The sequence below is a fragment of the Dryobates pubescens genome, chromosome 29 (assembly GCF_014839835.1).
Source record: "Dryobates pubescens isolate bDryPub1 chromosome 29, bDryPub1.pri, whole genome shotgun sequence".
Lineage (NCBI taxonomy): Eukaryota > Metazoa > Chordata > Aves > Piciformes > Picidae > Dryobates > Dryobates pubescens.
The window spans coordinates 730,241-756,411 of NC_071640.1; the positions used below are offsets into that span (position 1 = coordinate 730,241).

The 26,171-nt window shown below is 67.6% G+C and overlaps 3 protein-coding genes across 3 annotated transcripts; 1 reads left to right on the top strand and 2 right to left on the bottom strand.

Moving 5' to 3' along the window:
* Positions 1 to 248: 248 nt before the first annotated feature.
* LOC128898651 (torsin-1A-like) lies at positions 249 to 3,169 on the bottom strand. The gene is made up of 5 exons (XM_054174378.1): positions 2,947 to 3,169; positions 2,483 to 2,748; positions 1,885 to 2,060; positions 1,672 to 1,799; positions 249 to 499 (listed from the first exon to the last, which is right to left on the bottom strand). Exons 1-5 carry the CDS (start codon positions 3,137 to 3,139, stop codon positions 249 to 251), a joined length of 1,014 nt encoding a protein of 337 aa, XP_054030353.1. The 5' UTR covers positions 3,140 to 3,169.
* Positions 3,170 to 4,949: 1,780 nt separating this feature from the next.
* On the bottom strand, positions 4,950 to 9,401 carry C29H9orf78 (chromosome 29 C9orf78 homolog). The gene is made up of 9 exons (XM_054174406.1): positions 9,305 to 9,401; positions 8,737 to 8,796; positions 8,097 to 8,148; positions 7,849 to 7,919; positions 7,577 to 7,654; positions 6,815 to 7,012; positions 6,266 to 6,402; positions 5,347 to 5,445; positions 4,950 to 5,060 (listed from the first exon to the last, which is right to left on the bottom strand). The coding sequence occupies exons 1-9, from the start codon at positions 9,385 to 9,387 to the stop codon at positions 4,969 to 4,971; spliced, it is 870 nt and encodes a 289-aa protein (XP_054030381.1). The 5' UTR covers positions 9,388 to 9,401; the 3' UTR covers positions 4,950 to 4,968.
* Positions 9,402 to 9,795: 394 nt separating this feature from the next.
* Positions 9,796 to 25,718, top strand: USP20 (ubiquitin specific peptidase 20). The gene is made up of 24 exons (XM_054174409.1): positions 9,796 to 10,084; positions 13,915 to 14,025; positions 14,321 to 14,374; positions 14,997 to 15,059; positions 15,169 to 15,276; positions 16,371 to 16,467; positions 16,627 to 16,696; positions 17,123 to 17,236; positions 17,657 to 17,735; positions 17,895 to 18,330; positions 19,370 to 19,507; positions 19,849 to 19,961; positions 21,011 to 21,183; positions 21,542 to 21,636; positions 21,754 to 21,787; positions 22,168 to 22,213; positions 22,395 to 22,575; positions 23,098 to 23,224; positions 23,385 to 23,554; positions 24,082 to 24,163; positions 24,493 to 24,601; positions 24,860 to 24,962; positions 25,170 to 25,241; positions 25,515 to 25,718. Exons 2-24 carry the CDS (start codon positions 13,945 to 13,947, stop codon positions 25,691 to 25,693), a joined length of 2,724 nt encoding a protein of 907 aa, XP_054030384.1. The 5' UTR covers positions 9,796 to 10,084; positions 13,915 to 13,944; the 3' UTR covers positions 25,694 to 25,718.
* The last annotated feature ends 453 nt before the right edge of the window (positions 25,719 to 26,171 follow it).

Sequence of the window (26,171 nt, forward strand, 5' to 3'; positions counted from 1 at the left end):
CAGCTGAAGGCTTTCACAGACAGCAGCTTGGATTAAAACTCAGCCTTGGCAGGGGCCAGCCCCAGCCCAGCAGCCCCAGCCCAGGGGCTCACAGTCTCAGTCCTTCTGCAGCTGCCAGCCAGCTGGTTCTGACGAGGGCCACGCGGTCTGAGGGGCTTCAGCACCGCCAGGCGCAGCCCCCAGGCTCAGTCCCCTCTTACCTGGGCCCCAGGGCGCTCCCGAGGCCGGCAGCTGCCGGCCACGGCGTGCTACAAGTCGTAGTAGTAGTCCAGCTTTGAGTCCACAGTCTTGCAGCCCTTGTCCGAGTAGATCCTCTCCTCCCTGGGGAAGTAGGTCATCTCCTCGGCCACCCTGCCCAGCAGCTCGTCGTGCGCGGCGTAGCCGCGGGCCTCGGCCTCGGCGCGGGCGCACAGCTTGACGTGGCGGTACTCCAGCGGCAGGAAGGGCACGAAGTAGTCGATGAGGTTCCTGTCGATCAGGGTGCTGTGCCAGAACCCACCTGCCGCGGCACGGGCAGGGCCAGTGAGGGCCCTGCAGGCCGGCACTGCCGCGGGGCGAGGCGGGGGAAGGGCGCAGGGGCAGGGCAGGGCAGGGCAGGGGCAGGGCAGGGCAGGGGCAGGGCAGGGCAGGGGCAGGGCAGGGCAGGGGCAGGGCAGGCAGGGCAGGGGCAGGGCAGGGGCAGGGGCAGGGCAGGGGCAGGGCAGGGCAGGGCAGGGCAGGGCAGGGCAGGGGCAGGGCAGGGGCAGGCCGCAGGCAGGGCAGGGGCAGGCTGCAGGCAGGGCAGGGGCAGGGCAGGGGCAGGGCAGGGGCAGGGGCAGGGGCAGGCTGCAGGGGCAGGCTGCAGGCAGGGCAGGGGCAGGGCAGGGGCAGGGCAGGGGCAGGGCAGGGGCAGGCTGCAGGGCAGGGGCAGGCTGCAGGGCAGGGCAGGGGCAGGCTGCAGGGCAGGGCAGGGGCAGGCCGCAGGGGCAGGCTGCAGGCTGCAGGGCAGGGGCAGGGCAGGGGCAGGGCAGGGCAGGGCAGGGGCAGGGCAGGGGCAGGCTGCAGGGCAGGGCAGGCAGGGCAGGGCAGGCAGGGCAGGGGCAGGCCGCAGGCAGGGCAGGGGCAGGCCGCAGGCAGGGCAGGGGCAGGCCGCAGGGCAGGGCAGGGGCAGGCCGCAGGGCAGGGCAGGCCGCAGGCCGCAGGCCGGGCAGGGCAGCCCAGGCAGAAGCTCTGCAGCAGGAGGCAGCTGAGGCTCTGGCACAGGCTGCCCAGGGAGCCCTTTCCAGCAGACATCCTGTGTGAGGACCCCTGCAGGGCTGGGGGCTCCTGAACAGCTGCCCCAAAGCCTCTAAGAGGCTGAGCAGGACAGGCTGAGCCTGCTGGGGGCCAAGGAAGTCTCTCCCACAACCAAAGACTCTGTTGGTCAGAAGGGTTCCTGCTGCAGCTCCTGGCCTCACTCCCAGGACCTCAGGAAATGCCCTGTGCAGATCTCCCTCCCCTGGCATGAGCCCAGCAGGCAACCAAGCTGCACACAGAGCTCCCCAACCTGCACCTCAGGAGCTGACTGCAGGCCCCCAGACTGCAGCCTGGCTCCTTGCTAGCTGGAAAGTGCAGGCCCCAGCAAGGGGAAGTCACTGCTGTAAGGCCAGAGCTCAGCACAGGAGCCCCCAGGAGCCCCCCAGGCTGACTCACTGTTCTTGTTGTTGAAGACAGACACAGAGAGGGCATTCTGGATGTCTGTCAGCTGGATGTCCTCCCTGCTCCTCCCCTTCCTCCAGAAGTCCAGGGCCACCTCTGTTATCTTCTCAGCTCCTGCATTGCTAAGGCCAAGAGAAAACACAGACTGGAGCTGGAGGCAGCTTCAACAGGCACTGAGTGCAGAGCAAAGCTGAGGCCAGCTGGTACCTGAGGAAGATGAAGATGGCTTGGCGGTAGGAGACCCCATCCAGGAGCTCATAGTAGTCCAGGAAAGGTTTGATGGAGTCAATGAGTCCTGCATGCATCTTGTCCATCTCATCAAAGATGAAGAGGGACCTGGGGCAGATGCTCACATTGCCCCGGATCCAGGACTGCAGCTGGTCCTGAGGGGCAGGAGAGCAGAAGCTGGAGGCAGAGTCTGTGCAGGCAGGAGAGCAAAGAGCTCCTCTGCTGCTGGAGCCTGTCCTGGAAGGCAGCTCAGTGCTGGCAGCTTTGGCTTCTGGACCGAAAGGTGGTCTGGAAGGGCTGGGCCTTGGGGTCCCCTCCCAGCTGGCACTCTGCAAACCCAGCTGGGACAGAGTCTGAGGCTGCTGCTGGAGCGTTTCCAGACACCCAGAGACAGGATGGGAACTTTCTGCTCACAGCCAAACCAGCCCTGGTGGCTGTCAGGATTCACCCAGACAATTCCCCAGCTGGCACAGGCTACAGTTTACTGCAGGCAGCTCCATCAAGGCTGATGGTGCCAGAGCTCTGACCACTCAGCCCAGCAGCCCTGCTCTGGCCCCTGCCCCGGGACCACTCTTACCTTGTAGAGGTTGATGCTGTTGGCATGAGGGAAGTGCAAAGTGGCCACGAACTGATGGACGTACTTGCTGTGCAGGCCTCTCTTGTAAATGCTCTCGGCCACGATCCTGCTGACGAAGTTCTTGCCTGTGCCAGTCCAGCCGTGCAAGGACAGGGCGAGAGGCTTCTTGGCGTTGGTGTTGTTCAAGAAGCCTCTCACGGCCTTCACGACCACCTTGCTCACCAGGTGCTGCCCGAACAGCCTCCTCTCCAGGTTCTCCTGCAGCCCTGCGCGGGGAGACCACGGAGTCAGCAGCGCGGAGGGAGCTGCCCGCGGCCTCCCGCCCCGGGGACAGGAGCCCGGCCCACGCAGGCCCCGCGCAGCTCCCGCGGCCCCTACACCCCGCAGCGCCCTCCCGCCGGCCCCGCAACGTCCCCCCCGGCCCGCGCCGGTCCCCAGCGCCCCCTCCCCGCCCGGCGCCGCACCGGCGGCAGCGCGCTGGTCCTGCCGCTGCAGGCAGCACTCCCTGAAGTAGCAGTAGAGCCGCGGGTAGGAGATGATGCCGGTGAGCGCCGAGGCGGCGGCGCCCGCGATCGCCAGCCCCAGGCTGATGGGCTCCACGGCGCCCGCCGGCCCCAGCAGCAGCAGCAGCCCCAGGGCCGCCCGCAGCAGCTTCATGGCCGGCTCGGCCCCGCCGCTCCGCCGCCGCTTCCGCCCCGCAACGCCACTTCCGGCGCCGCCATATTGCGTGCGGGCAGAGGCGGGGCTGCCGGCCGCCATCTTGGGTGCGGGCAGAGGCGGGGCTGGCGGCCGCCATCTTGGGTGAGGGCAGGGCTCTGCTGTGAGCCTGGCTGGCAGAGCTCTGCTGTGAGCCTGGGGGCCGTGGCAGGGCTGGCAGAGCTCTGCTGTGAGCCTGGGGGCCGTGGCAGGGCTGGCAGGGCTCTGCTGTGAGCCTGGGGGCCGTGGCAGGGCTCTGCTGTGAGCCTGGGGGCCGTGGCAGGGCTCTGCTGTGAGCCTGGGGGCCGTGGCAGGGCTGGCAGGGCTCTGCTGTGAGTCTGGGGGCCGTGGCAGGGCTCTGCTGTGAGCCTGGGGGCTGTGGCAGAGCTCTGCTGTGAGCCTGGGGGCTGTGGCAGAGCTCTGCTGTGAGCCTGGCTGGCAGAGCTGGGTTTGGTCAGGCTGGAGAGGAGAAGGCTCCAGGGAGACCTTCTGGGGGCCTTGCACTGCTTCAAGGGCCATGAGCAAGATGAGGACAGACTTCTAATCAGGGCTTTGTGTGAGAGGAGCAGGGGCAGCGGCTTCAAACCAAGGGAGAGAGATTCAGACAGGATGGAAAGAAGAAATTCCTTGTAGTGCAGATGGTGAGAGCCTGGCCCAGGGTGCCCAGAGGCAGGGGGTGGGAGGTGTCCCAGCCCTGGAACCAGCCCAGGGGAGGTTGGCTGGGGCTCTGAGCAGCCTGCTCCAGCTGCAGATGTCCCTCCTGGCTGCAGGATGAGCTTTGAGGGTCCCTTGCCCCCCAAACCAGGCTGGGATGCTGTGATACAAAGCCCCTGGCACCAGCTCCCTGCTGGCCCTGCAGTGGTGCCAGAGCCAGCAGGGCAGCCCCAGGCCCAGCCAACACTGACTGCTCCCAGGGAACATGCAGGCCAGGCTGGGGAGCAGCAGAGAGCTGCAGCAGCCCTGGGAGCTGCCCCAGACACAACCACACCACACAGAGGCAGTGCAAAGAGGAAACTGAGTTTATTCTGAGTGCCTCCTGCAGCAGGGGGGCTCCAGAGCAGCCCCTGGGCAGCGGCACAGGAGCAGGGCAGCAGGCACCAAGGAGCTCAGTCCTTGCTCTGAAGCTGCAGCTGCCTCCTGCTCCCCAGGGAGCTCTCCTCTGTGCTTTGACCTTTCCCCCAGCAGGGCAGGAGCCTCAGCCACGTTCACTGAGTGGCCTCTGGGTCCTTCCCAGCCCTGTTACCCCAGCACAGGGTACCCCAGCACACAGGGACAGCCCCCAGTTAGAGTGACAGACGTGGGGTCTGACAGCCCAGCTGCAAGCCCCAGCTCCCACTCCTCCCCCTCAGCCTTCCCTCAGCATCTCAGCCTCACACTGCACAGCAAAAGCCCTGGGCAGCAGGCAAGAAGTCACAAGGTGGCATCCAAGCAGTGGCTTGAAGCCTCCACAGCCAGCACTGCTGCTGCCCCAGGAGCCCCCAGCCCCTGCCAGCTGCTTCCCCGAGCTCCACAGGGGCAGCAGCAGGGGCAGGGCCTCTCCTGCTGCAGGGCACCCAGCCCAGGGGCCTGCAGGAGCTGCAGGGCACCCAGCCCAGGGGCCTGCAGGAGCTGCAGGGGCCAGCCCAGGGGCCTGCAGGAGCTGCAGGGGCCAGCCCAGGGGCCAGCCCAGGGGCCTGCAGGAGCTGCAGGGGCCAGCCCAGGGGCCTGCAGGAGCTGCAGGGGCCAGCCCAGGGGCCAGCCCAGGGGCCTGCAGGAGCTGCAGGGGCCAGCCCAGGGGCCAGCCCAGGGCCTCAGTAGCGCCTGTTCATCTTCTTGAACTTCTCGTAGTGGTAGTCGTCTGTGGCCTTCTCGTTCAGGGGGCGCTTGCGGCTCGGGGGAGACCCTGCCAAGGCAGGAGAGGGGAAGGTGACCTCCTGGCCTGCCAGGGCAGACAGCTCCTGCACTCCAGCCCCTGCCCCTCCTGCTGGGGCAGCTTTCCCCCAGCCCTTGGCACCAGCTCTGGTGACACCCCTCGGGTGCCAGCTTTGCCGCCCTGCCCTTGGCCGTCTCCTGGCACCCTTCACCCGGAGGTGCAGTACCCCCTGCTGGGCTGGGAGTGCTCTGTTCCCCCCCCCTCAGGACTCCCAGGGGCAGGAGGTGCCAGGGGGCTGCAGGGGGCAGCCACTCACGCTCAGGCTCCGGCCTCTCGGTGTCCCCCACGCGCAGCGGCCGCGGCTTGGGCTCCTCCTTGCTCCTGCGCACCGGGGCGTTGAGCTCCTCGTGGTAGACTGGGAGGGGAGCACAGGAACACACAGCTGGGCCACAGCTGGACAAGCCCTCTGAGACCACCCCCCCAGCACCACCCTGCCCACGCAGTCCCTGAGCCCCTCAAGGGCTGGGGACTCCACCACCTCCCTGAGCAGCCTGCTCCGGGGCTTCAGGACCCTCCAGCCATGCCCCCCTGTGCCATGGCCACGCAGTCCCTGAGCCCCTCCAGCCTCTCCCAATCCCTGACCCCTCTGGCAGGGCAGAACTTGCTCCTAAGGACCATGACCTGCAGCAGTGCTGCTCAGGAGGATGCCTCAGGACAAGCACCCCAGGGGTACCCCACACAGGCAGCCAGCACATCTCAGGAGCAGTCTCAGCAGGAGTGGCTCCAAGGCTCTGGGTGTCCTTCAGAGCACACAAATGTGACCCCAGCCCCAGCAGCAGGCTGCCCCTCCTCCAGCTGCCTGCAGCAGGAGAGGCTCTCCAGAGAGGAATTCCTGCCCCCTCCCCAGCAGGGTCCAAGGTTTGCCTGCCCCCTGCCTGCCCTGGCAGCCTGCAGTGTGGGGCAGCACAGGCAGGGCAGCACTTCAGCACAGCTCCAGACACAGCCTGGGGATTTCTGAGGGGGTGGCAGCTGGGGTCTGAGCCAGGAGCCAAAGGTTCTGCTCCTTGCTAAGGGCTGGGAGAAGGCCCAGCCAGATGGGCTCTGTCTGAGCACCCCAGGCAAGGGGAGCAGGCAGCTGCCTGTGCTGCTACAGGAGCTCACCCCCCCTGCATCAGCAGCTGCTGCCCTTCAGAGCCAGGGGCACAGCTGGGGCAGGAGAGCCAGCTGAGACTTACATCTGTTGTGCTGCACATAGTTGACAGCCATGTTGGTGGGCACAAAGGAGGTCTCACTGTCCTTCTTCTTGTTCTGCTGCTCTGCCAGCAGCTTGGCCTTGGCCTCCTCTGTGGAGATGATGTTCTTGATTTTTGCACTAGAAGAGGGAGGGAAAAAGCCACTGAGGCTGAGCAAGGAAGGGCTGAGGGGTGGCTCTGGGGGTGCCAGCACTGCCCTGGCACAGGGGGCACTGCCCTGGCACAGGGGGCACTGCCCTGGCACAGGGGGCACTGCCCTGGCACAGGGGGCACTGCCACGCAGACAGAAGCTTTGTTCCCAAGGCCAAAGTGAAGCTCTCACCTCCAGGGCAGGCCACAGCTTGCTCCTCCAGCAAGGAGGATTGGCAGAGCCAGAGCCTGCTGGGATCAAACACCCACAGGTGCTAGGATGGAGCTGCCCTGCAGCCCCAGCCCTGTGCTGCCTGCCCCAGCCCCAGCCCCGCTCTGCTGAGCCCCAGCTGCTCCTCCTGGGCACCCAGGCCACAACTAAGCCATCTGGGAGCCACATACTCAATTCCCAGGTCCACTTCAGGAATGCCACTCAGCATCTGGTTGGAGAGCATCTCCTCAGTCTTCTTGGCCGAGGACACGCGGATGTTCTCGGGCAGCTCGTACAGGGAGTCCTCAGCGTTCTTCAGCTTCACCTTCTGCTCCTCATTCTCCACAATCCCCTTCCTCTTCTTCAGCTCAGTCTCAATGTACTTCATCCTGAAGAGCAGCACAGCAGGGACAGACAGCAGTCAGCTCTGCTTCTGTGGCAGCACTCTCCTGGGAGCTGGGGCAGCGGAACGAGCTGCACCGCAGCGGCTGCAGGCAGCACTCTGCAGGCAGCGCTCTGCAGGCAGCGCTCTGCAGGCAGCACTCTGCAGGCAGCACTCTGCAGGCAGCACTCTGCAGGCAGCACTCTGCAGGCAGCACTCTGCAGGCAGCACTCTGCAGGCAGCACTCTGCAGGCAGCACTCTGCAGGCAGCACTCTGCAGGCAGCACTCTGCAGGCAGCACTCAGCCCCCCAGGCTCTGTCACACCCAGCAGCACAGGCTGCACTGGGGGCAGGATTGGGGGTGAGGTCTCAGCAGAGCAGAGCCCAGGGGCAGAATGCCCTCTCCTGCCCACACTCCTGGCACACAGCTGCCTGCTGGGCTGCAGGAGGGCACTGCTGGCTCCTGGGGAGCTGCTCAGCCACCAACACCCCCAAGGCTCCTTCTGGAGGGCTGCTCTCAGCTCTCCCTCAGTGCCAAGCTCCAGAGCCCAGAGCACCCAGCACAACTCACATGTCAGCATCCTCATCCCTCCTGTTGGTCTCAGCTGAGAAGGAAGTGCCCAGGTTCAGATCCTCCTCCTCGCTGATCCTGGAGGGAGAGCACAGCACCTTCAGGGCTCTCACCTGGGGCTGGGGCTGAGGTTTGGGGTTGGCTTTTTGTGTGATCTGTTGGGGTTTGGGTTCCAGGGCTGACAGCAGCTGGGCAGACTGCACCATGCTGAACTCCACCTGCCTGCTGGACAGCAGTGCAGGCAGGGACCCTCAGAGCTCTCCTGCACCCACCTGTCCTTGCCCCTTTCTTTCAGCTTCTTCATGTCCACCATTCCCCCAGACTTTATCTTGAAGGGGTCATCCTGTGAAGCAAGGAGCAGTGACAAACCCTGCAGCCCCCCTCTGGTGCTGGCTCCAAGCAGGGGGAACACTGAGCTGTGGCACCAGTGCTGCCCCAGGCCAGCCTCCCACAGCTGGGCCACACTGATGCCCTCACATCACAGCCCAGCACTGAGGCCACCCAAGGCTCCAGCACTCACCACAAGTGTTGCTTCCTCTTGCAGCTTCTCTCCCACCAGCAGAGCTACAGCACTGGGCAGGCAGAGGGAGAAAGCAAACACAATTCAGTGGAAGGAGGCAACCCTGCATCTGCTCTAAAGCCAGCCCATGGTCCCCCACTGCATTCACACAGCCTGCCCAGCCCCTCCACACAGCCAGAGGAGCTCTCCCTGTTCTGGGCAGACAACACTGAGTGCCCTGCAGAGAGCCACCAACATAAGGGGCACACTTCAGGGCTGGTGCACAGTTCAGCTGCCTCCCCAGCAGCTCCACATGGGTGGGGAATGAGCATGGACAAGGTGTGAAAGTGTCCACTTGAAACCCTGAGTGTGGCACAGAAGAATCATTGTGGTTGGAAGAGATCAACCATGAGCCCCTGGCCCTCAGCACCACACCTCCACAGCCCTGAAACCCCTCCAGGGATGGGGACTCCACCACTGCCCTGGGCAGCCTGGGCCAGGGCTTCACAACCCTTTTGGGAGTCCAACCTAAAGCTGCCCTGGTGCAGGCTGCTCTCTCAGGGTGGTTTTGGCACTACCCAAGGTGTAAGGGAGGCAGATGGCAAGAGAGGACTCCCCTGTGCCAGCACATCACTGCAGAGCACACAGCCCTGTCCCTTACCTCACCCCATTGGGTCTCTTTCTGAGGCTTTGAACTTCTTTGGCTTCCTCAACTTTTAACCTGAAAAACAACAACAACCAAACCTTGGACTCAGTGCTCCCTGCTCTGACCTCATCAACTCCTTCAGGTTTATTTTCTGCACGTAGCAGAGAATCTGCTGGGGACTCATCCTGCTCCCCGAGGAGCCAGTTCCAGAGCCCCCTCAGGGAGTGTCCTCCGCTGCAACTCGAGGCCATCTCCTTTTGTCCCTATTGCCTGGGAGAAGAGGCCGACCCCCCCCGGCCCCAGCCTCCTTTCGGGCAGCAGCAGCGAGCCAGGAGGCCTCCGCTCAGCCTCCTCTCCCGCAGGCTGAGCACCCCCAGCTCCCTCGGCCGCGGTGCCCGGAGCCGTCCTGCAGGGACGGCGCTCCGCAGCGGGGCACCACGGTGCGCTGTGCCAGGGCGCTGCCGTTACCAGGCCCAGGCGCAGCACTGCTGCGCTACCGCGGGCCCGGGATCCCGTCCCGGTCCCCGCCGTGCACCCCGGGAGCGACGGCCCCGGCCGCGCTCTCCGCCGGCTCCCCACGCACCTGACCTCCTCCGCGACCTGCTCGTCCTCCTCCTCCTCCTCCTCGTCGTCCCTGCGCCGGCGGAAGCACTTCTGGCCCGGCATGGCCCCGGCCGCTCCGCTCCGCTCCCCCCGCGGCGAACCGACCCCGCGCCGGGCGCGCTGCGCTGACGTCACGGCCCGGCGCTGACATCACAGTCCCGCGACGAAGCTGCGCGGCTCCGCCCCCTCGCCTGCCCCGCCCCTCCGCCAGCCCCGCCCCTCGCCAGCCCCGCGCCCGGGCCGGAGCCGCGCGCCCCTCCCGCCCCGCCCCGCGGCTCCGTGCCCGGCGGCTCCGTGCCCCCCCCGCCCCGCGCAGCCCCCCCGCCGGGTCCCGGCTCAGCCGCGGGGGTCGCTGCACCGCCCGCGGCCCCGGGGCCGCCTGTCCGCCGCCCGGGCCCCCCCGCCCCCGGCTGCGCCTCGCCGAGCCGCTGCCAGCCCCCGCGCCGCGTTCCCCGCGCCCGGGGAGGGGGATCGCGCCCGGCCGCGGGGTTCGCCCCTCCGCAGACACCTGCCGGGGGCCGAGCTCCGGGCGGGGCCCCTCGGGAACGGCCTCCCCGCAGGGGCAGCGCCGCCGCCGGCCCCGCCCCGCCGCGGCCCTGCCCCCGGCCTGCGCCTCGCCGCCGCCGCCGCCGCTCCGCCGCCGCTCCGCGCTGCTCGGGGCGCCGCGGCCCTTCCCCGCCCTGCGGCCTACCCGGCGGCCCGGCCTCAGGCGCAGCCCCGCGGCGGGGCGGGGGCCGGCGGCGCCCCGAGCATCCCGCAGGTGAGAGGGCGGCGGGCGGGGGGCGGGCGGGCCGGGGGCTGCCGCGGCCGCTCCGCCGGGGATGCGGTGCTGCGGGGCGGCCGCGCCGGGCATGATGCAGCAGCGGCGGCCGGGGGGACTCCGGATCGGTCCCCTCCGAGCTCCCGCAGCGCCCGGGCAGGGGGCGGCCCTGCAGCTCTCTGGGGCCTGGCGCCGTCCCCGGGGTGGCAGCGACCCCTGCGCCCTCGACCCTCCGAGTGGGACCCTGCGGGGCGGCCGCGGGCTCGTCCCGGCCGAAGCCAGCGGCAGGGGCCAGGATTTGCCGCTCAGCTTCGCTGTGCAGCTGCAGCCCCGGCGGGGTTCTGGGGTCGGCAGGAGTGATGCAGCAGGGCGAGAGTGGAGCTCGCACCGGAGCTTTGCCCTCGGCGCGCCGGATCTCCGGGGGGCTGTCGTGCCGTGACCCGCAGCAATCAATCCCTGCCGAGCGCCGTTCTCCTCTGCCCGCTCCGCATGCGGTGCCTGAGGCGGTGCCGGTGTCCAGCCGAGCATCAGCACGGCCTGGCCCCTGCCTCCTCCCTGCCAGCAGCCTTCCAGTCTCCAGTGTCAGATACTGCTGAGGGCAGCCGCAGGTACTGCTGTGGCCTTACGCAAGCCGAGGAGCAGAGCTGGCAGTGGTTTGGTGGCTGAGCACCGGGAGGATTTCTTTCCCTCCTCCACGCCCCCTCACCCTGCCTGCCTCAGGGGTCCCTGCCCGCTGCCCGTGGTGCTGAGCCAGGCGCTGCTGGAAGGAGGAAGCCCCAAACACCCGAGGCAGAGCCAGGCTGTGGCAGCAGCTCCAGGCACTGAAAGTAGGTTGCAGTTGCAGCTGCAGTGGAGCTGCTCTGACTTGTTTGTGTCTGTGCTGCCCTGGTGCTGGAGAGGGGCAGCCTGAAGGACCTGTTCTGAGGTAACTTCCCATCACATGGAACACGTCCTGACAGCCCCAGTTCAGCTTTGTGGCAGTGCTGTTGGGAAGCCCCTGGGCAGCACCTGGGGGCTGTGTGTGCCAGCTGGGAGCGCTGAGGGCAGAGCCCTGGGCAGGCAGAGCCCTGGGCAGGCAGAGCCCTGGGCAGGCAGGGGTTGAGCACTCCCTGCTGAGCAGGCACGACTCAGACCTGCCCTGAGGAGCTCAGGCAGGGCTGGGGGGAGGCACAGATGGAGCTTTCCCTGCTCTGTTGGAGGAGGGCAGCCCCAGGGGGGCAGGGCAGCAGCCCAGTGCTGGCACCTCAGGGGGCATGGCTTTGCTTTTGAGGGGTGGTCCCACAGCAGGAGGTAAAACCATCCCCAGGCACAGCCAGCTCCAAACTCAGCTCCCAGCTGGCTTAGGCTGGCGAGGATGGATGGCTCTGGGGCTCAGCTTAGAGCACTCCTGCTGGGTAGCTTTGCTAGGAGAGGGATAGGAAGCCAAGGAAGGTGAAGGAGCAAACCTGGCCTGGGTGCTGCTGCTTGGCTGGCTGGAGTTGGACCAGCTGGTGCCTGCGGGGGAAGGCTTTGGTTTGCAGGGAGAGCCTGGAGCTGGCCCAGTTTTGTCTGCTCCTCTCACTTGGCTTCTGCATCACTGTGCTGCACTCTGCTCCTGTGCTGCTCTGCAGCTGCACAGGGCTGAGGCTCTGCCCTGCCAGCCTGGCTGAGGCTCTGCCCTGCCAGCCTGGCTGAGGCTCTGCCCTGCCAGCCTGGCTGAGGCTCCCTGCCCTGCCAGCCTGGCTGAGGCTCTGCCCTGCCAGCCTGGCTGAGGCTCCCTGCCCTGCCAGCCTGACTGTGGCTCCCTGCCCTGCCAGCCTGACTGTGGCTCCCTGCCCTGCCAGCCTGCCTGAGGCTCCCTGCCCTGCCAGCCTGGCTGAGGCTCTGCCCTGCCAGCCTGGCTGAGGCTCCCTGCCCTGCCAGCCTGGCTGAGGCTCCCTGCCCTGCCAGCCTGGCTGAGGCTCCCTGCCCTGCCAGCCTGGCTGAGGCTCCCTGCCCTGCCAGCCTGGCTGAGTCTCTCTCCCTTGCCAGCCTGGCTGAGTCTCTCTCCCTTGCCAGCCTGGCTGAGGCTCTCCCTTGCCAGCCTGGCTGAGGCTCTCCCTTGCCAGCCTGGCTGAGGCTCTCTCCCTTGCCAGCCTGGCTGAGGCTCCCTGCCCTGCCAGCCTGGCTGAGGCTCTCTCCCTTGCCAGCCTGGCTGAGGCTCTCTCCCTTGCCAGCCTGGCTGAGGCTCTCTCCCTTGCCAGCCTGGCTGAGGCTCCCTCTTGCCAGCCTGGCTGAGGCTCTCTCCCTTGCCAGCCTGGCTGAGGCTCTCCCTTGCCAGCCTGGCTGAGGCTCTCTGCCCTGCCAGCCTGGCTGAGGCTCTCTCCCTTGCCAGCCTGGCTGAGGCTCTCTCCCTTGCCAGCCTGGCTGAGGCTCTCTCCCTTGCCAGCCTGGCTGAGGCTCTCTCCCTTGCCAGCCTGGCTGAGGCTCTCTCCCTTGCCAGCCTGGCTGAGGCTCTCTGCCTCCTGCTGCTCTGCTGGCTGCAGCCACTGCTGTGTTTTCTAGCATCAGATGCAATTCTTTCCCCTCCTGCTCTGCTCCTCCAGTTCTGAAGGGTGCTGGGAAAGGATTGCCACCAGCTGCTCCCTGGGGCTGTGCCCTGCCCAGGCAAGGTGCCAGGCAGCTGCCCAGACAGGTGTTGGTGCTGAGGCTTCTCTGCTGCTGCGGTTCCTTTCTGCTGCTGGCAGTGGTGCAGGGCAGGCAGCTCTGGGGATCCTCTCAAATGGCTTCAGCAGGTGGCAGGAGCAGAGGGAGGCAGCCTTGCTGCCAGGCTCTTCCCTTCAGCAGAGCTTCCCACTTGGGTTTTGGGGCGGTTTGGGCTTCTCAGAGCTGTTTGGTGCCAGCAGGAAGAGTTTGGCTCCCCAGCTGTGCTGTTGGTGTCTCTTGTCCTCTCCCTTCGTTCAGCCACGAGTGAGGGCTCTCACACTGTGCTCGAGCCACACAAACCTCTGCTCAGCTCCTTTCAGAGCTGCTGCTGGGGCAGGATGAAAGCCTTTGGTGTCCCCCGGGGCTGCCCCCCAGCAGAGTCTTTGTTGTGCAGGGAGCCTGCAGCTGTGGCTTGCTGTGCGCTGGGGCTGCTGGGCTGGCACGGCCTGGCACAGGCTGGCACGGCCTGGCACAGGCTGGCACAGGCTGGCACACGTTGTGCAGCCTCTCAGAGCTCTGGGCCTCCTCCTGTTAAGCCTCCTCCTCCCAAGAGGTAAATCCCTCGGGGCCTGAAGCCTGATTCTCTGTCTCGGTGCCCCGCGGCCCAGCTGCCCCCAGCCCAGCAGCCATGCAGTGAGGCTGAGGAGCAGAGCAGCGCAGCATGAGCAGCATGAGGCCCCTGCACAGCACCTGCTGAGCCCCTGGGCACGGCCTGCAGCGCCCTTTCACCTCAGATTCATGCACAGCAGCCAGCTGGGCTCGTGGGTGTGCTTGGCAGGAGGGAGGCAGCTCAGCTGCTCCCCTGTGCCTCCACACCCTCCCTGCTGAGCTGGCACAGGGCACCCCCTGTGGAGCCTGGCAGCCCACTGAGGGTGAGGCAGTGCTGCTGGCACCCCAGGGCAGCTCTGTGTGGGGCAGGCAGGAGGCAAGGGCAGGCTGCCTCTGCTGCTGTGGGGCTCTGCTGCTCCTCGACCCAGGCAGCCTGGGAGGTGGTCAGAGGGTGACTGCTGCCAGGGCTGGCCCCAGGGTTAGGGCTGTTTGGGTCTCTGAAGCCTGCAGGTGGATGTTGTAACCCTGAGCACACAAAGCTTGCTGAGGTGTCTTCCTGGAAGCTGGGAGAGCAAGGCTGCCCTGTGGCTGATGGGAACTGTCCCCTCTTGGCCTAGGAACCCACCTGCAGGTGAGCAGTGGTGAAGATGGGGGACACAAGAGACATCTGTCCCCACCTGGACTCCATAGGAGAGGTGACCAGGGATGATCTGCTGCTCAAATCCAAGGTAGGGCTCTCCTGCTTCTCAGGCCTTCCCCCTTAGCTGTTGTGCTTGGGTTTGCTTCTTGAAGAGCCTGCAGAGAGGGGCAGGGGCTTCACCAGCACTGCTGTGCCCTGCCTGTGTCCCACACTGTCAGCCCCCTCTGGTCCTGCTCTGTCCTTCCCCCTGCCCACCAGTGGCTGAGAGCCTGCAGAGTGCTGTGGGCTGCAGGGTGGTGAGGGCCAGCAGCTGCAGCAGCCTTCCCCTGCTGCAGGGTTTGGGTCACTGGAGCCCAACCAAAGCCTTTTGTGTGCCTCTGCAGGGAGCCTGCCAGTCCTGTGGAGCTGTGGGACCAAACCTCTGGGCTTGTCTGCAGGTGAGCAGAGTCTGCTGGCTGGGGGAGGCTGGGTCCTCCCTCTGCTGGCAGCTGTGGCACCCCAGCAGGGGAGGCAGGAGGGAGCCAGGGGGCGCAGGGGCTGGCAGGGGCAGTTCATTGCCACCCTGCAGTGCCCTGCAGTTTATTGTGAGCTGCCCAGGGGAGCAGAGCCTTGGTGTGGGTGCAAGCCTGGCTCCAGCTTTGCTTTCCTAAGCAGTTCCAGTTTGGCAGCAGGGCTCTCGGTGGTGCCCAGGGACAGGGCAGGGAGCAGCAGGTGCCAGCATGAGGAGAAGCTTCTCTGGTGAGAGGCTGCTGGAGGCCTGGAGCAGGCTGCCCAGAGGGGCTGTGGAGCCTCCTTCTCTGGAGAGCTTCCAAGCCCCCTGGCTGTGCTGCTGGGTGCCCTGCCCTGGGTGCCCTGCCCTGGGTGCCCTGCCCTGGGTGCCCAGCCCTGGGTGCTCCCCAGAGGTCCCTTCCAACCTCCTCCATTCTGCAGCCTGCTCCCGGGCCCCGAGTGCAGAGCAGGCTAGGCAGGGGGCAGGGGAGCAGCTGGGGGTGGGCCTGCAGGGGGCTGGCAGGGGGTGGGGGCTGTGCCCACGCCGCTGCCCGCTGCTCTCTCGCCCAGGTCGGATGTCCTTACGTGGGCTGCGGGGAGTCCTTCGCCGACCACAGCACCCTGCACGCCCAGGTGAGCGGTGCCCCGGGGCCCTGCCTGCGGGCAGGGGCTGCCTGCCGCCCCTGCTGGCCCTGCAGGCGCCCTGGAGCCCGAGGCACCGCTCTGCCCTCTGCTTCCCCAGGCCAAGAAGCACAACCTGACGGTGAACCTGACCACGCTGCGGGTCTGGTGCTACGCCTGCGAGCGGGAGGTGTTCCTGGAGCCTCGCCTGCCCCCCAGCCCCCAGCCGGTGGGTCTGGGCCCCAGTCCCCCCCAGCCCCCCCCAGCCCCCTCCCAGCCCCTCCCAGCCCCTCCCAACCCCCTCCCAGCCCCTCCCAACCCCCTCCCAGCCCCCTCCCAGCCCCCCCCAGCCCCTCCCAGCCCCCTCCCAGCCCCCCCAGCCCCTCCCAGCCCCCCCAGCCCCTCCCAGCCGTCCCAGCCCCCCCCAGCCCCTCCCAGCCCCCCCAGCCCCCTGCTCTGCTGCTGCCAGCTCTCCCACGGTGCTTAGCTCTGAGGACCTCCCAGCCAGGCAGCTTCCAGCTGGTTTGGAGGCCTCTCTGCCTCCACTGCTAACCCTTCCTGGCCTCTTCCGTGGGGACTGGGCTCAGGTTTGGGCTCCTCAGTCCAGGAAGGACCTTGAGGAGCTGGAGCAGGGCCAGGGAAGGGCAACAGAGCTGGGGAAGGGTCTGGAGAGCAGGGCTGGGGAGGAGCAGCTGAGGGAGCTGGGGGTGGGGAGGCTGGAGGAGAGGAGGCTGAGGGAGAGCTCCTTGCTGTCTGCAGCTCCCTGAGAGGAGGCAGCAGCCAGCTGGGCTTGGTCTTCTCTCCCTAGTAGCAGGGGATAGAAGGAGAGGCAATGGCCTGAAGTTGTGCCAGGGGAGGCTGAGGTTGGAGAGGAGGAAAAGTGTCTTTGCTGCAGGGGTGGGCAGGGCCTGGCACAGGCTGCCCAGGGAGGTGGTGCAGTCCCCAGCCCTGGGAAGGGTTCAGGAACTGTGGCCATGGCTCTTGGGGCCATGGCTTGGTGGCCCTGGGGGGGGTGGGTTGGAGGGTGTCTGGGCTCAGCTGGGACAGTTCTGTGAGCCTGTTTCTGGCAGGAGCACAGCAGCTTCTCCTCTGCCCTGGCAGGCCATGGCCCATGGGGGTGGCAGCTGGCAGGACAGATGTGCTCAGGGCCCTGCTGTGTGTCCCTGATGCCTCCCTGGGTTTCTGGCACTCTTTCCACCTCCTGCATCAGTGAGAGCAGCAGAGAGCTGCAGCTGGGGCTCCTCTCTCCAGGGTGCTTGCTGGGGGCTGCCACAGGTTGGCCTTCCCAGCAGGCCTCTCATGGGGCTGATCTCTCTGTCCCAGGATTCCCCACTGCCTGCTCACCCCCTGAAGGCTGTTCCCATTGCAGTGGCTGATGAAGGAGAGTCTGAGTCTGAGGATGATGATTTGAAACCAAGAGGTGAGTGCTCTGAGCTGCTGACAGGGCTGGGGGGGACTGACCTGTGGGACCTGCCCGGAGAGGGTGCTGGGAGCAGTGTGGAGGCTGCCTGGGGGGGGCTGGGCTGCCCCTGCTGAGGGAGCTGGGCAGGGCCTGATGCTGCTCCTGCCTCTGCCTTAGGCCTTACTGGGATGAAGAACCTGGGCAACTCCTGCTACATGAACGCTGCTCTGCAGGCTCTCTCCAACTGGTAGGTGCTGGGCCTGGCAGGGGCTGCCCAGCACCAAGGGGCAGCAGTGCCTCTGAGCTGAGCCCCTCCTGAGGCCTGCAAGCAGGCAGGCTGAGCTCGGGGAGCTGGGCAAGCAGCCAGCCAGGGGAGTGCTTGGACTCAAACTTCATCATCTCAGCTGTGACAGAGATGTGCTCTTGGCATGGGAGGTGGCACAGCCCTCCCCACTGGCACCCCTCTGGCACCCCTCCCCCTGCAGCACTCCCTGGGCAGCCTGCTGAGAGGCAGCTCCGGGCCGGGGGGGCAGGTTCAGACCTCGGCTCTCAGGCCTGCAGCTGGAGCCTGTGTCTGGGGCCTGCTTTGGGAGGGGCTGCAGGGCAGCTGTGCTGCAGCCTGAGGCTGGAGCAGAGCTCCCTGTGCCCTGAGCTGCTCTCTGTCTCCTGGCAGCCCCCCCCTGACCCAGTTCTTCCTGGAGTGCGGGGGCCTGGTGCGCACGGACAAGAAGCCGGCGCTGTGCAAGAGCTACCAGCGGCTGGTGGCTGAGGTCTGGCACAAGAAGCGGTGAGTGGGGGCTGCCCAGCCCAGCCTGGGCCCCTGCCAGCCTCTGCTGCCCCCCAGGCGGCAGCACAGGGGACCCTGGGGCTCCAGGGGCGAGCCAGCTGCTCGGCAGCCCGCGGAGCTGGAGGGGCCAGGGCTGCCCCAGGCCTGGGAGAGGCTGATGCCAGGGGCGGGAAGTAGCTTCTTGATGTGGGAACCTGGGCAGAGTGTAGAGAGCTCCCCTGTGGCACTGGGGAGGTAATGATAGAGGAAGGGAATGCTCATGGCCATTTCTGAGGGATGGCTTCAGGCTCTCCTGGGCCTTGCAGGTGCAGAACCACCTTCTGTCCCCTGGAGCTGGTGCCCACTGCCTGCTGTGTGGCTGCCTGGGCAGCCTGGCTGCAGGCCTGGCCAGCAAACTCCTCTCCTGTTGTGTCTCCACAGCCCCAGCTATGTGGTCCCCAGCAGCCTGTCCCATGGCATCAAGCTGGTCAACCCCATGTTCAGAGGCTATGCACAGCAGGTGAGGCCTCTCTCAGACACAGAATGAGTCGTGGGGGAGGGACAGCCAGGAGCAGTTGGGGTCCTGGCTGCATCCCCTGGGGGGGCTGCCCTTGGTGGGCAGCCTCAGCAGAGGCTGGTGCCCTGGGGGGAGCCTGAGGGGGCTGCTGGTGGCTTGCAGGACACCCAGGAGTTCCTGAGGTGCCTGATGGATCAGCTGCACGAGGAGCTGAAGGAGCCTGTGGTGGCAGAGGGCAGGGAGCAGGAGGGCAGCGAGGAGGAGAAGCGAGAGGGCGACCGCAGCCCCTCCGAGGATGAGTTCCTGTCCTGCGACTCCAGCAGCGACAGGGGGGAGGGGGATGCCCAGAGCCGGACCCCCGGGGGCGTGAGCGGCGGCTCCCTGGCAGAGACAGAGCTGCTGATCCAGGAGGAGGCCGGCAGAGGGATCTCGGAGAAGGAGAGGATGAAGGACAGGAAGCTCTGCGGCCACCGGCGCAGCAACTCGGAGCAGGTGGACGAGGACGCAGACGTCGACACCACCATGGTGCCGGCGGATGGCAGAGCCTCCCCCGAGGGGCTGCCAGGCCCCTGTCCTGCCAGCCCCTGCAGGACACCAGGTACAGCCCTCGGGGGTTGGGGGCGAGCTCCGGGCGGTGTGACCGCGGCCCCGGCGCCTCTCGGCGGCTTCCCACCCGGCCCCGGCGGCAGGGCTGTGCCCTCGGGGGCAGGGCTGTGCCCTCGGCGGCAGGGCTGTGCCCTCGGCGGCTGTGGGGAGGGAGGAGCAGTTTGTGCAGCTCTGTGTCCCGGGGGAAGGAAAGGAGCAGCAGGGCAGGTGTGGAGTCAGCCCCAGCCGTGGGGCTCAGCCCCAGCCCCAGCCGCGGGGCTCAGCCCCAGCCCCAGCCGCGGGGCTCAGCCCCAGCCCCAGCCCCAGCCGCGGGGCTCTGCCCCAGCCCCAGCCGCGGGGCTCAGCCCCAGCCGCGGGGCTCAGCCCCAGCCGCGGGGCTCAGCCCCAGCCGCGGGGCTCTGCCCCAGCCCCAGCCCCAGCCGTGGGGCTCTGCCCCAGCCCCAGCCGCGGGGCTCAGCCCCCAGCCGCAGGGCTCTGTCCCAGCCCCAGCCCCGGGGCTCAGCCCCAGCCCCAGCCCCAGCCGCGGGGCTCTGCCCCTGCCCCAGCCCCCAGCCGCGGGGCTCAGCCCCAGCCCCCAGCCCCAGCTGCGGGGCTCTGCCCCAGCCGCGGGGCTCTGCCCCAGCCCCAGCCGCGGGGCTCTGCCCCCAGCCCCAGCCGCGGGGCTCAGCCCCAGCCCCCAGCCGCGGGGCTCTGCCCCCAGCCCCCAGCCGCGGGGCTCTGCCCCAGCCCCCAGCCGCGGGGCTCTGCCCCCAGCCCCAGCCGCGGGGCTCAGCCCCAGCCCCCAGCCGCGGGGCTCTGCCCCAGCCGCGGGGCTCTGCCCCAGCCCCAGCCGCGGGGCTCTGCCCCCAGCCCCCAGCCGCGGGGCTCTGCCCCTGCCGGCCGGCCCCGGGGGCTGCAGCGCTGCTCCTGCGCGGGGGGCGGGGGGCAGCCAGCCGCAGAGCCTCGGCTGGCACCAGGCTGAAGCGCTGCAGGCCGGGGGTTGTGTCTGCTCTTGCCCACCGCAGCTCTGTGCCCCCCCTTGTCCCACCCAGAGCCTGACAACGATGCCTTCGTGCGCTGCCCCTCGCGGCCCTGCAGCCCGGCGCCCCCGGAGCTGCACCCCAAGCTCTCCAGCAGCCCTCCTCGCTCCAGCCCTGCCAGGATGGGACCCTCCTACCTGCTGAAGAAAGGTACAGCACGGGGGGGGGCTGGAGGGGCCAGAGAGGGACCAAGTAGAGAGGCAGGGGAGGGGGAGGAAGGGGAGGGTTAGAGCCAAGTGCTGCAAGAGCTGAGGAACGCAGGGGCTGTGTGGGGAGCCGCTGGCCGCCCCAGGAGGGGATGGGAATTGCATCTCCAGCAGCACAGCTGCAGCCTGCTGAGGGCTCCCGGCCTGGGCCGTCCCTTGGCCACCTCCCCCCTCGGCGCCCAGGGCGGCACCGGCCCCGCCTGCTCCCTGGGGGCTGCAGAGCTGCGCCCTGCCGGGCCTGGGGCTGAGCTGCTGCAGGCTGGGGGTCCCCTGTGTGCCCTGCAGCCCAGGTGCAGGCCTCTGGCAAGAAGAAGAAGGAACTTCGCTACCGCAGCGTCATCTCCGACATCTTCGACGGCTCCATCCTCAGCCTGGTGCAGTGCCTCACCTGTGACAGGGTGAGTGCCCTGTGTGCCAGCCTGCCCTGCGTGCCCTGTGTGCCAGCCTGCCCTGAGTGCCCTGTGTGCCAGCCTGCCCTGAGTGCCCTGTGTGCCAGCCTGCCCTGAGTGCCCTGTGTGCCAGCCTGCCCTGCCCTGAGTGCCCTGTGTGCCAGCCTGCCCTGAGTGCCCTGTGTGCCAGCCTGCCCTCCCCTGAGTGAGTGCCCTGTGTGCCAGCCTGCCCTGCGTGCCCTGTGTGCCAGCCTGCCCTGAGTGCCCTGTGTGCCAGCCTGCCCTGAGTGCCCTGTGTGCCAGCCTGCCCTGCCCTGCGTGCCCTGTGTGCCAGCCTGCCCTGAGTGAGTGCCCTGTGTGCCAGCCTGCCCTGAGTGCCCTGTGTGCCAGCCTGCCCTGAGTGAGTGCCCTGTGTGCCAGCCTGCCCTGAGTGAGTGCCCTGTGTGCCAGCCTGCCCTGAGTGCCCTGTGTGCCAGCCTGCCCTGAGTGAGTGCCCTGTGTGCCAGCCTGCCCTGAGTGAGTGCCCTGTGTGCCAGCCTGCCCTCCCCTGAGTGCCCTGTGTGCCAGCCTGCCCTGAGTGAGTGCCCTGTGTGCCAGCCTGCCCTGAGTGCCCTGTGTGCCAGCCTGCCCTGAGTGAGTGCCCTGTGTGCCAGCCTGCCCTGAGTGAGTGCCCTGTGTGCCAGCCTGCCCTGAGTGCCCTGCTGTGCCAGCCTCCCCTCTGCACCTCCCTCTGCCCAGGCACTGCCAGCTGCCCAGCCCAGCTGAGCAGAGCTGCTGGGGGGAGGCACAGGAGCTGTGTCCCTGCAGGCTCTCTGCTCTTGCCCACATCCCTGAGCTGGCCTGGGCTGTCCTCCCCGGGGCAGGGAGCTGGGCCCAGTGCTGCCAACCCCAGGGCCCAAGGCAGCCTGCTGACAGCAGCAGGCCTCGGCCACAGCTGCTGTGGCTCTCACAGCCGGCTCAGTTTCTGGCCTAGCCCCAACCCAAGCAGTGAGCAGAGGTGGTGGAGGCCAGGCCCCAGCTCCAGGGCACCCAGAGCTCTTCCTCCTGGGTCTCTGCAGGTTTCTACAACAGTGGAGACATTCCAGGACCTGTCACTGCCCATCCCAGGGAAGGAGGACTTGGCCAAGCTGCACTCTGCCATCTACCAGAACGTGCCAGCCAAGCCTGGCAGCTGTGGGGACAGCTACACCTCCCAGGGCTGGATTGCTTTCATCATGGAGTACATCCGGAGGTGAGGGCCCTCTGCTGCCCCCCCTGCTGCTGGGCCTTGCCTGGCAGTGCCAGCCAGGAGTGCCAGCTCACCAGTCCCTGGGCCTTGAGCCTCCCCATGGAGCTCTCTTGCTGCTCCCCTGGAGGTGTGTGAGGCAGCTGAGGAGCCCTCGCTGCCTGCTGCCTGCTGCCTGCTGCCTGCTGCCTGCTGCCTGCCGCTCAGGCTTGGCCTCCAGAGCCACTCAGTCCCAGCCTGAGCAGGCACAGGAGGAGCAGCAGCTGAGGGCCTGCAGCTGGGAGGAAGCCCATCAGCTGCTGGGGGCTGCAGGCCAGGGTGCCCAGCTGGCCTGGGTGTGCTCCTCAGCCCCCCTGCCCTGCAGGTTTGTGGTGTCCTGCATCCCCAGCTGGTTCTGGGGTCCTGTGGTGACGCTGGAGGATTGCCTTGCTGCCTTCTTTGCAGCAGATGAGCTGAAGGGTGAGTTGTGTCCAGGGGGGTCTGACTGCAGGAGCAGCTCCTGCAGGAGCACCCTGGAGGTGCTGTGTGCTCTGAGCAGCTGCAGGAAGCTTTCTTCTCTCTTCTCTCCCTCTGCAGGGGACAATATGTACAGCTGTGAGCGCTGCAAGAAGTGAGTCTGCATCACCCGGCCTGGGCTCTGCTCCTGGCCCTCCACCTCTGTGCTGCCAGACACTGGGCCTGGACCTTCTGCCCTGTGCTGGGGCTCTGCTCTGGGGGGTGGCTGGGCACAGGCAGCAGAGGTGCAGGGGGAGGAGGGGCAGGAGGATGTGCCTGGAGGTGTGGGCTGGCAGCTGCGCTGCTGGGTTAGATGGGGCAGGAGAAGCTGCACTGCTCTGCTCCTGTGGGAAGGGTGCTGCAGGAGCTTGGATTTGCTGCTGCTGGATTTCTCTTGGACTCCAAAGCCAGCAGGGCCCAGCCCTGCCCTCTGCCAGCCCTCTGCCAGCCCTCTGCTTTGGGGCCTCTCCCAGCTGCTTCCTCTTCCTCCCCCAGGCTGCGGAACGGAGTCAAATACTGCAAGGTGCTGCGGCTGCCAGAGGTGAGGGAGGGCCCCTGGGGAGCTGGGGGCTGGAGGCAGGACAGAGGCAGCACCTTTGTGCTGGCCCAGTCCCGTGCCAGGCAGGAGGCCCCTGTGAGCTGAGGAGCCAGCAGCTCTCCTGCCTGAGGGGAGCTGAGCCCAGGTGCCCCTGGCCAGCCCCCTCCCCGTCCCTGCCCTGCAGATCCTCTGCATCCACCTGAAGCGCTTCCGCCACGAGGTGATGTACTCCTTCAAGATCAGCAGCCATGTCTCCTTCCCCCTGGAGGGGCTGGACCTCAGGCCCTTCCTGGCCAAGGAGTGTGTCTCCCAGATCACCACCTACGACCTGCTCTCCGTCATCTGCCACCACGGCACCGCAGGCAGTAAGCCCAAGTGCTGCTGAGGACAGGCAGGGCTGAGCGGGGCAGAGCTCCTGGGGTGCAGGGCAGCAGCTCCAGGCCTGTGCCCTCAGCAGCTCCTGGCAGGGCCCTGCAGCTGCTCAGCCTCTCCACTGGGCTGCCCCCAGCCCTTTCCTGCTCTTTGGTCTCTCTGAGGCCCTTCCTGAGGCAGAGGAATCAGGGTGGCAGTGCCAGGCTCCCCTGCTCCTGCAGACATCACCTGAGCAGGAGCAGGCTGCCCAGGGGGGCTGTGGCTGTCCCCTCCCTGGAGGTGTTGAGGGCCAGGCTGGATGAGGCCCTGAGCAGCCTGGGCTGGGGGGAGGTGTCCCTGCCCCCGGCAGGGGAGCAGAGCCAGCAGGTCTCCAAGGTCCCTTCCGACCCAGCCCAGCCTGGGAGCCGAGGCCCTGCCTCCGGCCTGCGCTCTCTGGCTCCCCCTGCTGGCGCCGCCGCGGGGCTGCCCGGTGCCCTGCCGCCAGCCCCGGCAGCCTGCTGTGCCCTGTGCCACAGGTGGGCACTACATTGCCTACTGCCAGAACGTCATCAACGGGCAGTGGTACGAGTTCGACGACCAGTACGTGACCGAGGTGCACGAGACCGTGGTGCAGAACGCCGAGGCCTACGTGCTGTTCTACAGGTGAGGCCTGCCCTGCCTGCAGCCCTGCCTGCCCTGCCTGCCTGCAGCCCTGCCTGCAGCCCTGCCTGCAGCCCTGCCTGCAGCCCTGCCCTGCTCACACAGCTCCCAGCGCTGTGCCCAGGGCAGCGCTCAGCAGCTGCTGCCCTCCCCTGTGCCGCAGGAAGAGCAGCGAGGAGGCGGTGCGGGAGCGGCAGAAGGTGGTGTCCCTGGCCAGCATGAGGGAGCACAGCCTGCTCCAGTTCTACATCTCCAGGGAGTGGCTCAACAAGTTCAACACCTTTGCTGAGCCTGGGCCCATCACCAACCAGACCTTCCTGTGCTGCCATGGAGGTGAGGCCCCGCCGGGGACCCGGGAGCGGCAGCTCTCGGCTCTGCCTCCACGCTTCGGAGGGGGCTGCGGCTGCGGGCTGGGGTCTGCTGCTGTGGCAGGGGCTGCAGGCTGCCCAGGGAGGGAGGGGACAGGGCCCCCACTGCCCTGCTGGGCAGGGGCCCAGGGGGCTGTGCGGTGCTGGGAGACAACAGCCTGCAGTTGCCTTTCAAACCCGGAGCAGGCAGCTAAAGCAGGGTCTGAGGGTGCCTGGCAGCAGGGCTGGCCCCAGGCCGAGCTGCTGAGAGCTGCTGGCACCTTCTGCCCTCCTGCCCCTGCAGCCAGGGGGCAGAAACTGAGAGCCCTCCCCAGGCACTGAGCTGTCTGCTGTCAGCAAGGGGTTGGAGTTTCCAGCAAGGAAGCTCTGCCCCTCAGTTGTGTCCTTACCCAGCAGCAGTGATTCCCCTGCCTGAGTCCCCTGTGCCCTGCCCCCCTGCCTCACTGCCCCCCTGCCCTGTCCCCTGCTCACTGCCCCCTGCCTGCCCCACAGGGATCCCTCCCAACAAGTATCACTACATCGATGACCTGGTGGTGATCCTGCCCCAGAACGTCTGGGAGTATCTCTACAACAGGTGAGTGGAAGCTGCCTGCTCCTCCCTGCCCAGGAGCCTGGGGCAGTGTCACACCTGGGGCAGTGGCCAAGGCACAGTTGCCCTCCTGGGGCCCCTCAAAGGCAGGCAGCAGGGGGTGAGGGCTGCCCAGGGCTGGGCTGTGGTGCAGCCTCTCCACCTGGAGCCAGCTGAGCTCCGTGGCTGGGTGCAGAGCAGCGGCCGAAGAGCTCAGCTGCAGGCTGCCCTCCTCCAGCAGCATCTGCAGCAGTCCTGGGATCCATCTGGGCAGGATGCAGGGCTGGGAAGCATTTCCATGCTCCTGCAGCTCTCTGTTCTCCTCCTGTGCTCAGGTTTGGGGGTGGCCCTGCTGTGAACCACCTCTATGTGTGCTCCATCTGCCAGGTGGAGATCGAGGCCCTGGCCAAGCGCCGCAGGATCGAGATCGACACTTTCATCAAGGTGGGCAGGGGGCTGCTGCCAGCAGCAGGGGAGGGCTCACAGGGAGCCCCCTGCCCCTGGAGCAGGGCCAGGGGGTTGCTGCCCAGGGCTGCAGCACAGGGCTGCAGCTGGAGCACCACCGTGCTGGGCCGGTGAGCAGGAGCAGGCTGTGAGGGTTGGGAGGAGCTGCCTGGGGCTCTTCTGAGCACAGGAGGAGGAGGCTGCCCCAGGGCCCAGCAGTGACTGAACACTTCCTGCATGTCTGTTCTGCTCTCCCAGCTGAACAAGGCCTTCCAGGCAGAGGAGTCTCCAAGTGTCATCTACTGCATCAGCATGCAGTGGTTCCGGGAGTGGGAGGCCTTTGTCAAGGGCAAGGACAATGGTAAGGAGCTGCAGCCCTCTGGGGTCGGGGGGTGAGAGGGGAGGTGGGAACAGGGCAGCTGGGGAGGTCCTGAGTGAGCTCTGGAGCTGGGAGCAGCTGCTGGGCCTGGCTGCAGGCCCCTGAGGGCAGGGCAGGAGCAGTGGCTGGGGCTAAGCTGGGTCTGGGGGGGGAAGCAGGAGGGGGCTGATGTTTGCTCTCCTCCCTCAGAGCCTCCTGGACCCATTGACAACACCAAGATTGCCCTCGCCAAGCCTGGTGGCCACCTGCAAGTCAAGCAGGGTGAGGCTGCTGCAGGCTGGCTCTGCTCTGGGGGGGGGAGAAGGGACCCCATGGGGGCTGGGGGCACTGCCCCTGGTGGCTTCCAGCAGCACTGGCTCTGAGCTGTGGCTGCTGCTGGGCAGAGCAGAGCTGCCAGCGGGGCTGGGGCCTTTGGTGGGGCTGGAGCAGGGGGAGGGGGTTGGGGAGGGGCTGGGGGAGGACCCCCTGGGGCTGGGGGGCACCAACCTGTCCCTCCCCAGGCTGCAGGCCTGATGCTGCTGCTGCCCCTTGCAGGTGCTGACTATGGGCAGATCTCTGAGGAGACCTGGATGTACCTCAGCACCCTGTACGGGGGGGGCCCCGAGATCGCCATCAGGCAGAGCCTGGCCCAGGCCCAGGCCCAGGCCCAGGCCCAGGAGCTGGAGGCCCTGCACGGGGAGCAGAAGATCGAGGCCGAGACGAGGGCAGTGTGAGGGGGGGGCGCCTGGGACCCCCAGAGCCAAGCCCCCCCCAGCCAGGTGGCTGCAGCTCCTGCACCTCTCCTGGGGGGCAGGGGTCCCCTGCCCCTTCCTGTGGCTTTGGCTGTGGTGGTGCTGGGCAGGGCTGGGAGAGGAGAAGCTTCTCTGGGGTCACCTCCGGCAGCCTGCAGCTGAGCTCCCCCAGGCCGTGGTGCCCCAGGGCCTCTCCCTGCTGCTGGCAGGGAGCAGCACTGCCCCCAGGGCTCTGCTCCTCTGCCTTTGGCACTTGGCTTTTCCTCTCCCCTCCACAAAGGCAATGGAACAGTTTGTGAGCTCCTGGGCAGGGCCAGAGGAGGCCACGAAGGTGCTCAGAGGCTGGAGCAGCTCTGCTGTGGGCACAGGCTGGGGGAGCTGGGGCTGTGCAGCCTGGAGAAGAGAAGGCTCCAGGGAGACCTTCTGGCAGCCTTCCAGTGCTTGAAGTGGGCTCCAGGAG